Consider the following 13,153-nt stretch of genomic DNA (forward strand, 5'->3'; position numbering starts at 1 on the left):
GATTTTTAGTAGAGTGCTGATATCTGTGATAATTGTCTAGTATACAAAGAAACTTGTGCATAGTTCAACTTCCAAATAAGAGATAAAATGGTATTCAAAAGTCAAAATGGAAATAAAACTAGCCCCAATCACTTCCTCAATGCACTTCAATCTTCATTTAGTTTTTATCAACTTGCTCCAACTCTGAAAGTTGTTTTTCTTTTCAACTTACATCATCAAGCACTGTATATATATATACACTGTATATATTTCAACACCTCAGCTCCATTCTGGTATGTAACAACCAATTTTCCCAAATTAATTTGCAATGAATAAATTAGAGTCCTGCCCAGCATTTTTTTCTAATCGAATACTCAGTTTCATTGGACCGTATGCACGGATTGTTCTTTAGAACTTCCACATTAATATAAGCCAGCTGGAAAACTTCCGGTTAGATGTCATGTGCTGGTGTGTTGAGCATCAGTAGTGTAATACTTAGTTTATAATCAGAGTATAGTCACTTAGATAGTCAGCTTTAGCATTAATTTAGTTATTCAAATGCAAGACGGCATAAAAAATAAATAAATAAAGACGTTCCTCAGTGTTCATCCTCGGCTAAATTCAATTCGACCATCAGTTTTACACTTTTATGTGAATAAAAGCTTCAAAAATTAAATATTGTGCACTTTAGTTAGATTAATTGAATAAAGTGTGCTGAAACCACTGATCTTGCACTGCACTGATTGACAGATTAAAAATAACATTTGAAGTGCTGGAAAAAATGTGCGTGTTTGACACAGCGTTTTTAAACGGTCCCAATAGCTTCGTCTTTATTGCAATCAATAAACTGGTTTATTGACAAATTAGGAAAATGTGATAACTGCATTAAAATATGAATACAACATTAAAAAGTCAACCATTGATGATTTTGTGTCAATGTACAGCGAGTACAGAATGAACAGTTCACCGGAAATGCCTGAGCTGGCTTAACAACAACCAGGAAGTAACCGTGCATATAGTCGATTGGAAATGCATCACATCATAAAAGTAAAATATGTTGCAAACTGCATTTCATGTTGACTTTAAAAGGTTCTTATACTTCCTATTCAAATATATGAAAGTGAAAGCAATGAATGAAACTCTATTCTCAAATGTGTGATGGCGGCCTATCAGTGTAAATTAATAAATAATGAATAAAAATAGGAATAAATAAGATTAAAATGATTAGCTTAAAATAAATAAATACTATAATGAGTAGAAAACATATAAAATATGTTCCAAATAATATTTCATACATAATTAATATATAGATATCATCATCATTTATGATCTGTGACATCTAAAAGGCTGAAATTCTATTATAATACAGTAAATAGTAGAGTAAATGTATAATTTTATAAACTGCCTGTCTAAATTACACAAAATAGGCACTTATTAAACTTCACTTTATTATAAGATAAACAGTTAAAGCATACTGAATCAGTTTTTGTAAAGATCACTTCTTGCAAAAACAAAAATGGCACATAGGAGGAAATTAACAAACATAAACATTAATTATTAATACTCTGATGTTGAATATTCAATGATAGGAAACGTTTGTCTGACAGCTGAGAAGGTCTTTACAGATTATAAGACCATCTTACTGTTTATAATTAACTTGACAATTAAGTAACTCATTTGGAACTATATAATTAATACTATAATACTAATAAAGCGTTTAAACATTTGACAAACTATGCTAATCAGTTCAAAGCTAGCCCAAACAGACCGGCTTCCCTCAAACATTCAGTCGATTCACTGATATATTGACCATAATCCATCAGTAACAGATCAATGCTCGCTCACCGTGTGAGAAATTGCCATTTTCATGTTTACAGTAACCGCAGCGATAGCCGTCATCTCCCCCGAAATACTCCACTATACTGTAAGATCCACCCGCTGCCATTTCCACACTCGCTCAGCTGCAGCATTAGCGAACCCTACTATTGGATAGGCCTGCTCATGAATATTAATTAGGCTGCGTGACGTTCGCCCAGCGCGCCTGTTTGATTGGTCGGATTTTCTGAAAAACCGCCGTTAGTAGGTAGGCGCAGGAATACTAATACAATTATTAACCCTCTGTGGTACGGTGGGTGTTGCAACATGGTCTATTTTAGTTTGTTTTTAATAAAATAAGGCACCAATTGGTTGATGAAACATATCTTAGGACAGAATAACTCAAATACTAATTAATAAAAGTGCAAAAATGATCAAAACATTTGCAACAGGAGTCTATTTTGTGTTCTTTTTCAGCACATGTGCATATTTTCTCCAATGAAAAGTGCTTTTTTCAGTTGTTTGTATCCATTTAATCACCTACAAAAAATAGAGTCGCCTTCACTGGCAAGTGAAGAAGTATTTTTAAGAACTTTACATTATATCATCAAATGTTTTAGAGAAAATAACAAAAAAAACTGTGTTGCCTCAAGGCAACATCGTACCTTAAAGGGTTAGTTCACCCAAAAATGAAAATAATGTCATTAATTACTCACTCTCGTGCCGTTCCACACCCGTAAGACCTTCATTCATCTTCAGAACACAAATTAAGATATTTTAGATGAAATCTGATAGCTCCGTGATGCCTCCATAAGGAGCAATGTACACTTCCTCTCTCAAGATCCATTAATGTACTAAAAACATATTTAAATCAGTTCATGTGAGTACAGTGGTTCAATATTAATATTATAAAGAGACGAGAATATTTGTGGTGCGACAAAAACACAAAATAACGACTTATTTAGTGATGGCCGATTTCAAAACACTGCTTCAGGAAGCTTCGGAGCGTTATGAATTAGCGTGTCGAATCATGATTCGGATCGCGTGTCAAACTGCTGAAATCACGTGACTTTGGCGCTCCGAACCACTGATAAAATGTTACTTTTTGATTAAATATGAAACTTTTAATACATTAAAAACTAGGTAAATTTGTTTGTTTAAGTGTCTATAAATATAATAAATATATTTATTTTTCCTACTTGAAAATGCCAAATGTTCGATTTTTTCCATTGTGGTACAATGTTGCCTCGAGGTAAAAATTTATCAAAATTAAATAATTATGAAAATGTTTATTGATATTGTTAAAGTGTCCAATTTTAAGCAGGAAAAACAACACAAATAATTTTTCCTCATTGATATCATACTGCGTACCATAGAGGGTTAATATTAATGAGGTTACGTGATTGGACGTCCTAAAAAGTCAAGAAATCGACGTCACCATGACATAGTTAATATTCATGAACAAAACATTCACCGTAGTAGGATTCGAGCGCTTTAAACCATGCTTGAAACATGACCTGGAAGCACAGATTTACATTTCCTGTAGTGGTAAAAGCCCCCTACTGGCGAGGAAGTAATAAAACATTAATGATTCAAAACTATCGCTGTTTGCCTTACAAAATAATGCAACTTGTTTTGTTTGTACTGTACACGGAAGTGTGTTTGTAATTAATTCATTTGTTATCTGTGTTTATTTAAGCTTCACTCACCGTATGAAGCTTTCCCTCCTTCATTCCCACAGTAGCCACAGCGATATCCACACTTGACTCCTTTGAGCTCCACTATGCTGTACATTTCCCAAGGGATCCGTCTTGTGCCATGCAAAACTGATTCTGTAGGGATAAAAATAAATACTGGAAAATCGCCCTGTCTGATAAGTTCGGTGTAAATTTGTTTATTTGCAGCCTGTGACGACGCATTCAAAACATCAGAAACACGTGAGCTTAAATTAAATCACAATTATCTAAATAAGAAGCGAAATATTCACAAAAGATCGAAAACACCGAGACGCGACAGCTCTACAAAACAAGAAAATGAACATGATGGGGATGTTTACATAGCCACTAGATGGCAGTACTACTTCATTCATAAATATTGTTTATTAAGACCTTTTTTAAATATTTTAATATTATATATTTATAATTTTTTAGTTATTTATTATTGTAATATTGTACACTAAAAAAATGCTGGGTAAAAAACAACCCAAGTTCGGTTAAAAATGGACAAACTCAGTGATTGGGTTGTTTTGACCCAGTGGTTGGGTTAAATGTTTGACCAACCTGCTGGGTCGTTTTATTTAACTCAACTATTGTTTAAAAATTACTATACGGCTGGCTTAAAATGAAGTTAAAATCATACACATAATTACTAGAGGCAACAATAATAATCAAAAGGTGAACATTTATTAATAAACAATTTAATAAATATTTATTGTTTAATTATTATTCATTAAACGGTTTAATAAATGTTCATTTCCAACATATTTTAGGTTCATTTAAGCGATCAATACAGTCATTTGTAAACAATAGTTGAGTTAAATAAAACTACCCAGCAGGTTGGGCTAACATTTAACCCAATCACTGGGTTAAAACTTTATATATATATATATATAAATGCTTTATTCAGTAACGAAATAAATAAATAAATAACAGCAGCAAGAAATTCAGTAAAAACATATAATAAACAAATTTAAAGAATAATAATAAATTAACGACAGATAATACAAGGATAAATAACTATATACACAGGGGTATTGAAATCAAATGCATATCTCTAATAACAAAATAAATACAAATATTCTTAAAAAGGATAGAATTCCAAGGCCTCACAGCAGCTTTGTGTTCCTTACACCCTCCAATGATTTAAGATAATGACAAAGCTCAGATTTAAACTGTATTAAACTAGGTGTATTTTTTGCCCACCGACATTTATGAATATGATATTCCCCTAAAATAATAAACAAATTAAGAACAAAACAAATTCTCTTTTCTAAAGGCTTATCATAAAAAATAAAATATTTTTGTCCTCCAGATTAATGTCAGTTCCAGAGATCTCTTTAAAAATGACCTCAAAATCACACCAGAAGAATTTAGTGCAAATACACTCACTGTCTGGGTCAAAACAAAGACTATAAATTAACACAAGACGCGTCACTCGAATTGTTTTGAATGGGAGAAAGTGTAACGCGCAATATGGCGGAATAAGTCTTGCCTTCTAAATAAGAGCCAATCGCTGATTGGTAAAGTCATTGCATCACTGCAGTTAGCATTAGAAGCTCCGGTTCCTATAGAAACAGACGTGCGCCTCAGAAATGAGACACAAGAGACGCGCATTTAGGACTGGGCATGCGCATTAGCTTGATCCAGCCTGAAAAAATACATTTTTTTGTCACGATTCAAGCATTTAGAAACAGAATTTATGAGACAGTTGTTGTCAGATTTCATTGGTGATTTCAAATATGAAATTTAATCCGAAATCTTGGCAAACAGCTTTGGAGAATTTGATGCTTCCCCATTCAGAGAGATAGAAGTAGCACTTGCATGCCCGAGAGCGTTTCAATGATTGCTAAAGTCCCTTTAAGACCAATGCACATGCGCAGAAGGCGGGACTTATTCCACCATATTGTGCGTTGCTCTTTCTCCCATTCAAAACAATACGAGAAAAGTCTTTGGTTAAAACAACCCATTCACTGGGTTTGTCCATTTTCTACGGAGCCCCACACATGATATGCGAGAAAAAAATTAAATTGTGTGCACGATTTACTAATTCGTTCCCTCGATTTACTAATTTGTGCGCAAGATTTACTAATTTGGTCCCTCGATTTAGTAATTTGTGTGCACGATTTACTAATTCGTTCCCTCGATTTATTAATTCGCTCCCTCAATTTACTAATTTGTGCACACAAACTATTTAATAATTGGACATGGACATGATTTATAAATCAAGGGAACGAACAATTTAGCCTACTATTTTTTTCCTGCATGTCATGTAGTTAATTTAACATCTGTAACCGGGTTGTTTTTAACCCAGCATTTTTAGAGCGTTTATTTTTCCTGTCATTACTTGTTTTGTGTACAACGCTTTGACAATATTATTTGTAAACATAACCATGCCAATGATATAGGCTACTTTGAATTGGCAAAAAGTACATTAAATATGTGTAGAAAGATACGTTTCTGTTTCTGCTGACTTTAACAATAGATTTCAAGCTAAATTTCTGCATAACAACCGTCACCAGGTGACAAATCCATTTACAAACAACGAATGTGACCGAACGATTCCGAGCAATTCCGAACGCGATCAACAGAATTCGGAAGCGGAGTCGAATATGACCGAATGAATCCGAACACAACCGAGCATGGACGACGCCCCAGCTGAGAAACAGTTCGTGGGTTGCCTATCAACCATACATACACCGTCACCGGCCCGATCCATTACAGCCATGCTAGGGCTTGTTGAGTGTCAGTGTCGTAGATGAGACACTAACTGAATGATGGCCTAATCCTCAGCGTTTAGTTTTTCCCAACAATACTAAACCTTCCCGAGGAAATCCTGAACTGGAATTTTGTTATTATTACGATTATTTTGGGATATTACAGCAGTAGCTAACCGAGAGCTATTTGGCTTTGACCACTCCGGCCAGGTGAGTTAACTTAACTTGTACCATCTGAACTAACTAGTTTGATTGTTGTCAGTCTGATCATTGCGGTGGATAAATTTAGTATAAGTACATTTATACCAATGTTAAATAATTTAACCCGGTTGATGAGAAATCACAACAAAGTGGCTAACAGTTCGGCTAAGCACATTAGCTGTAGCTAACTGAACAACTATTCAACTTTATTAGTAAGTATTCTTAAGGTAGATCAGTACCTAATTCACTATTTATCTTTTAATGACTAAATATAGTGGTTTCACTCACAGTCTATATGGTTAGTTTGACGTTATGTGGCGTGGATTGATTAGCCTCATCTTATAGAGACGCAGCTGTTATTCCAAAAGTCTATTTTATGTCTATGCTATTTTATTTTATGTGGTTATTTTAGAGTTAGAGGTATGTGAGATGATATGTGGCATAGCTAATCTGCCGATTAGTGTCAGTCCTCAGCAGCATCATGACGGATTATGGCTCTAGTGACACATATTCTGATCCATAGTGTTTTGTAAAACATAAACATTCGTGTATCTAAAGTGTTATTTTATGTTTGTTTAAGTTGAATTTGAGCTTCTGGAATTTCAAAATTTACTGGAAATTGCATTAAACAGTCTAGAACAGGTTTTTAAACTGGAGCCATGAGAAAATATAGAAAATTAGGGATGCCCGATATATCGGCCACCATATCGGTATCGGCTGATATATGTTCATTTTTAATGTTGTTATCTGTCCGATAAGAAAATTTGGCCGATATATTAAAGCTGGTAAGTAATAGATTATTTCCTTCCACTGTTCACAATGATGGTTATGAATTGTTTGAAATATCATTGAAAATCACTTAAAATAGGAAAATACACTAATCTGTCGCAAATCCGTCATATAAGCTATTTTAAAAATTATAATGATATAACAATATAATAACATAATAACTGTGTGTTTGGGACATGGCTTTTAATGGTGAGACTTTTTGTTTTTGTAATCAGACTCTCAAAAATTATATAAACATTTTGATTTTGATTTATCGGCCAATATATCGGTTATCGGCTTTCAAATATAAATAGTTATCGGTATCGGCATCCCCCCCAAAAAATACAATACAAATAATATAAATTTTATTTAAATAAATAAATACAGTGAGTAGAAAAAATAATAAAAATATTTTCCACACATTTTTAATATTTTCACAGTATAAATTGGGTCTTTATACATGAACACAAAAACCTGCCTTTTAAATTTTAGTATGGGGGTCCCTCGCACAAGGATGCTCATCAAATATTGAAAACCCGTGGTCAGAGAGAACAGAAAAGCATGATAATTGTAGTTAAATGAGGAATAAGATTATGTGGTTCATTGTTTAGTTTGTGCACTAATTACTTCCTTTTGACTTTTTCATCTATGGTATCTTTCATGTTTCATGTGCCTTGAGTTTAACTAGTTGTTTATTGGTATCCCAGTGACTTTGTGATGCGCTGATATGAAAATATTGGCTGATACAATAATTCTTTATATTTGAATTTTATATATCTATCTTAGCTGATAGATCTAAATCAACATTTTTATATAATTTTTGAGAACCTGATTACAAAAACAAAAGTCTCACCATTAAAAGCCATGTCTCAAACACATAATTAAGTTCTCATTATAATATTATGTAGATTATATGACAGACTTGCACTGCACATGTTGCACTTACTGTATTTCAATCATATTTCAAGCAATTCAAAACTATCATGGTGAACAGTATATATCGGCCAAATTTTCTTATCTGGCCAATAACGATAACATTAAAATGAACTTACATCAGCCGATACCTATATGGTGGTCGATATATCGTGCATCCCTATAAAAAACCTTCAGTCTGCCAAAGTTTGATTATCCTGTGATAAATCACTTAGTTCTGTTGCAGTTAGTTGATCTTTCTCTCTTAGTGCAATGGAAATCAATATATTGAGCTTTGGTGTCTTGGAGATGGCTTCTAGAGTTTGGATACAGTTTTAAAACCATTTCAAAAGAATGAAGGCTTCACTCAAAGTTTAATATTGTCTCAGGAGTCAGAATGAAGTTTACCCTTTGGGCTTGATTGGATTTGATAAAACTGAGGAGAATGTCATATCTTACAAAGCTCCTTTCAACCAGGTCTTGTTCAGGAAAGCAACAACTGCTCCTGGCTCAGCATACGTTCCATTTGTCACCTCATATCCTGTCTTCTCCCTGACTCAAACGTACAGTTTGCATGGTATAGCAAACAAGATTCAAATGTGCCATCCTCCACGTGAGCCTTAGTAATGTTGCCTTCAGGCTTTGGAGTGCTTTATTAGTGGCCAGTACTAATATTGAGAGCCCAGGGTGAAAGACTGACAATGCTCTAATTGCTGACACAAAATCAACACTTATTTTATACAATGTCAGCTTAGAATGAACTATTTTGGAAACATAAATGATCATCGAAATGCAATACACCACCTGTGTATTTATGGTGGTTGTCAGTATTATGTAGGTACAAAAGAGATTTTAGTACCTTTGGTTTATTAATATTATATCATTTTTTCAGTAAGGGCTGTGCGATACGGACAAAAAAAAAATTGAAATATTAATTGATCAATATTGCAATATGGATTTTAATAACAATTTTAAATATTTCTTAAACATACTTATCTGTTTTTTGTTTTGTTTTGTTTTTTGTTTTGTTTTTTAGAGCTGCACGATTCTGGATAAACTGAGAATCACGACTTTTGTTTAAAATAGAGACAATTCCCTCACAATTCTGAATAGACAACTAAACAAAACCATTAAAAAAATCAGGTTGAGTGAATGATTCAATGACTCACTCATAAAGACTTCACTAGATCAATGTTTTTGAACAAAGTTCTTGACAAAAACATTTAAGTCACTTATCGACACCTACTGGTGCAATCATGCAATTGATACAATCTTTATTTGAAGTGTCAAGTTTCAAATTCAAAAGGTGATTTAAGGGGGTCGCACAGCGGACAAGAAGCTCAGCGCCGCACCGCATCCTGATCTTGATCCTTATCCTTCTCTGAATTCCCCTCCCCTGTTTCTTGCTTTCTTTCGTCGTAATGGTAAACCTCACTCTAGATTTAGTCACGCTGCATTCAGATTGCACGCTGAGGGAGCTGGCGGAAAAATGGTGCTTTTCTGCATGCACACATCACAATTTTATTACGATTTCGATTAATCATACAGTCCTAATTTCAATTTATAAAACTTCAAATGTTTCAATTGTATATTTTAACTTCTGACGACCACAGCTGCTGCTTTTTTAACCATAAATTTCACAGATTTTTTTTAGTGTAGTTTAATAAATGACAATTTGAAATGTTTGTTTTTTTTGTTTTTTGCGAACTGTGGATTAAGCCCTTTCAAAATGGCTAAATTCAGCACATATCAGTTTGGCCGATATCTCGGCCTATCACGGCACTTCACTGGGCAATGTTCCATAAAAATACACATCAATGCACTGCAGTGATAAAATGATTTTGGTTTTCTCCAAAGCCACGCTTCCTCCAAAACACATGAACGCGCACAGCCAAAGCAGAGTTCGCAAAGCATCACGATAGACGGCATTAAATGACCTCATGTCTTAAAGCACATAACATTACAATAATAATGACTTGTACTGTGACTTGTACGTGACTGCTGCAGATTAATTTCAGCATTGATTGTGTTGAGATAGAAATATATAAATCCGAGTCTGAGGACGTAAACAGCTCAGAGTGAGAGTACAATGTCATGTTTGTAATTACGGTTATGACATGGCATGAACGCAGCATGAGTTTGTTGTTTTGGTTCAGGAGGAAGTGTAAAAGGTGCTGCTGTTACTGTGTGTCTACAACTCTGCATAGCCTTACGGACCACTATAACGAAACCAGTATAACAAAAAGTGTTTATGAAAAACATTGCCTTAACCTACCTTTCAGTCCTGTCACTGGACATGTAAATGCTTGTGATGAGAATCAGTTTGCTGAAACATGAGACACTAGACAATTGCATTCAGTGATAAGTATATGAAAATGAATATAGAGAGTACATGTTAAAAATAAAGTGGAAATATTTATTTTGTTGTTAGATACAGGTGGTGAAATTCAGTAGCAGACAGTGATACCATGGTATTAATTGTTGTTGTATATCACATAACAGTCCAGTAAAACAAACCCTATGAAAGTTTTCAAATGTTCCCTTGAAGACTGCTGATAGTGTTTGTGAATTGGAATGACTTTGACCTTGGAAATGATGTTATAATGTGTTATTTACAGCTTAGCATGATGAAATGGTGCCAGTATTACTTCACTCTTGTAATGTGGTTAATGATCGACTATTTCCTTTCACCTTGAGGCCAACAACCCGAAAGAACAGATTATCAGAACGGCACATTCTTATCCACAGCTTTCGATTTGTCTGTCCGTCTCACGAAAGCCAAACTCTAAAGTGTAGTCCAACAGGGCATGAAGGTGATGTGTTTGTAAGCATTGCAGAATGATAGTGTTTCTTGGGTGTAGAAATCACTTGTTTGTTTGTTTGTTTGTTTGTTTGTAGTTTACAGGCAATAGCAGTGGTTTGTGCTGATCCAAGGTCACTTGCTGATGTTGTTACTCTCCATTAAATAGTAGCAAGGCTAATGTATTATTTATTATGGTTGTGCAGCACCATTCAGAATTGTATTACGAATACCATTAAATTTAATGCCGAATTATGATTGCATTTTTTAAATTAAATTCAAAACATTTTATGTCCATATATTTTTTTTTAAATATTTCTTTCTTCTTTTTTTTTTTTTTTTAGGGATGCACCGAAAATTTATAACCGATAACCGATAATTCTTTATATCTGAAAGCCGATAACCGATATATAGGCCGATAAATCTAAATCAAATTTTTTTCTTCTCTATTGGGTCACCAAAGTATATTTTTAAAAGCCTTTTGTATTAATTGAAATGTCCCTTTTAATAATGTTTAAAAACATGACATACATTTATCTTTATATTAGAAATTATTTTGTTTTTTCAGTTGACACCACCTATTTTGTCATGTCCCTCAAGGCCTTCTATAAAAGTGTTCTTGGGATATGAATAATAAAATTAGGAAAAAGACCATTCATTTTGCCATTCCTATAAATATCCATCTGTGCTTTTTTAAAATTCATTTTTAAGTAAATTCATGATTATTCATTAAAATCACATTTATGAAAAAGTAATTTAAAGTTAGTTGAACTCTGTCTGAAATGTTACAAGAATAATGATTTCAGTTCACATTCTGAAGTTAAGCCTTTGATCAGAAATGATGAGGTTTCTGTCACAAAAAGTGTCCATTTCAGGCTTTAGTAGCAAAAGTGTGAGATTTTATATAACTTTTATATTCACAATTATTGAATTAGTGTGAGGGACATCTGATTAATCGGAAAATGTTGATTTTTATCACAAATACATTTTATAATAATGTATGTGGGGTTTTCAGAAAGTAATACATTTTGGCAAAAAATCTAAAAACGTGTAAGTCCAAATCGTACCCGTTTCGTGGAATGACTCAATAATAACATTAAAAGTCAACATATATCACCTAGGGGTGTAACGATACGCGTATTCGTATCGAACCGTTCGACCGAAACGTGGCTTTCGGTTCGGTACGCGGTACGCATTATGTACCGAACGGTTCGTTGGACTAATTAATTACATTTGGAAAATAAAAAAGTTTGTGAAATATAATGTTATGTGTTCAACAAGGTAACGTGTAGCCCAATAACCCAAACGACGTAACAGACAACGCCCCTGACACCCCCGAAGAAAAAAAACCACCAACTTATACGTTTATGTTATGGGGCGTCTGGAGCGTCTGGAGCGTCTGATTTAACGTTACATTTTAAAAGTTTAAAATATTCTAATCTCCCCCCAGAGTGAGTTTTTTTTTTTTTTTTTTAATGCAACCATTATTTTAGAACGTTTGCCTTTAATGTTTCCATAGCGACGCGTCTTGCGTGTCACTAGCGCTGAGCGCAGCAACAATAACACTGTATGCTAGATGGATCGCTATTATTTTGTTGTTCCTTGTTTATTTATTCACAAACTTGCTTACCATGTTATCAATTATCTGATATTCCGATCCTCAAATATGTGTAAGTGAGTGTGTTTTGTCGTTTAAAAGCCTTTTATAAATGATCTTTATCTTGTTCTATAACGCGAGATAGGCGCCGCCATCTTAGTTTGCGCTGCAGTTCACAGAGTCCTGTCAGTCTGATTTACAGCAGGTGAATTCATCATTTTCTCCCGAAATATATGCAAGTAAGTGGCTGGTGAGCTGGAAGAATAATAGAGTAAACTTTATAGTTACTTAGGCCCATTATGTGTGTCTGATATGAATAAATATCGGCAAATTGTATATGAATTGATTGTTATTGCTCCTTCCACTGATGTCTGACATCAGTGTGCATTTTATAAACTCTAAATATATTGTTTTAATGGTGCTTATGCGTATATAAATGTCTGAAATCTTAAAAGAATGAACGTTAAAGAACGTTATGTGGCTGAAAACACTGCATAGTTGTGATAAAACGTACCGAACCGAACCGAACCGTGACACCAGTGTATCGTATCGAACCGAACCGTGAATTTTGTGAACCGTTACACCCCTAATATCACTCGATACCGATATGGTGGCCGATATATTGTGCATTCCTATTAAAATTGTTTAA

At 34.0% G+C, this 13,153-nt stretch overlaps 2 protein-coding genes across 10 annotated transcripts in view; one reads left to right on the forward strand and one right to left on the reverse strand.

Moving 5' to 3' along the window:
- The window catches only part of LOC137020286 (arginyl-tRNA--protein transferase 1), a 121,549-nt gene extending 117,730 nt beyond the window's left edge, over window positions 1-3,819 (reverse strand). For 4 of the 5 annotated variants that reach the window (XM_067385580.1, XM_067385577.1, XM_067385579.1 and 1 more), the window contains exon 1: window positions 1,825-1,951. In XM_067385580.1, coding sequence (XP_067241681.1) covers window positions 1,825-1,924 — 100 coding nt within the window. In that variant the 5' untranslated portion in view covers window positions 1,925-1,951. Of the gene's footprint in view, window positions 1-1,824; window positions 1,952-3,503 lie in introns of those variants that run through there. The other variant, XM_067385578.1, reaches the window with a different exon arrangement.
- Window positions 3,820-6,216: 2,397 nt separating this feature from the next.
- The window catches only part of tmem63ba (transmembrane protein 63Ba), a 42,085-nt gene continuing 35,148 nt past the window's right edge, over window positions 6,217-13,153 (forward strand). For 3 of the 5 annotated variants that reach the window (XM_067385581.1, XM_067385582.1, XM_067385586.1), the window contains exon 1: window positions 10,814-10,920. In XM_067385581.1, the coding sequence (XP_067241682.1) occupies window positions 10,915-10,920 (6 nt within the window). In that variant the 5' untranslated portion in view covers window positions 10,814-10,914. Of the gene's footprint in view, window positions 6,437-10,806; window positions 10,921-13,153 lie in introns of those variants that run through there. The other 2 variants (XM_067385584.1, XM_067385583.1) reach the window with 2 other exon arrangements.

The sequence above is a fragment of the Chanodichthys erythropterus genome, chromosome 5, assembly GCF_024489055.1.
Source record: "Chanodichthys erythropterus isolate Z2021 chromosome 5, ASM2448905v1, whole genome shotgun sequence".
Classification (NCBI taxonomy): domain Eukaryota; kingdom Metazoa; phylum Chordata; class Actinopteri; order Cypriniformes; family Xenocyprididae; genus Chanodichthys; species Chanodichthys erythropterus.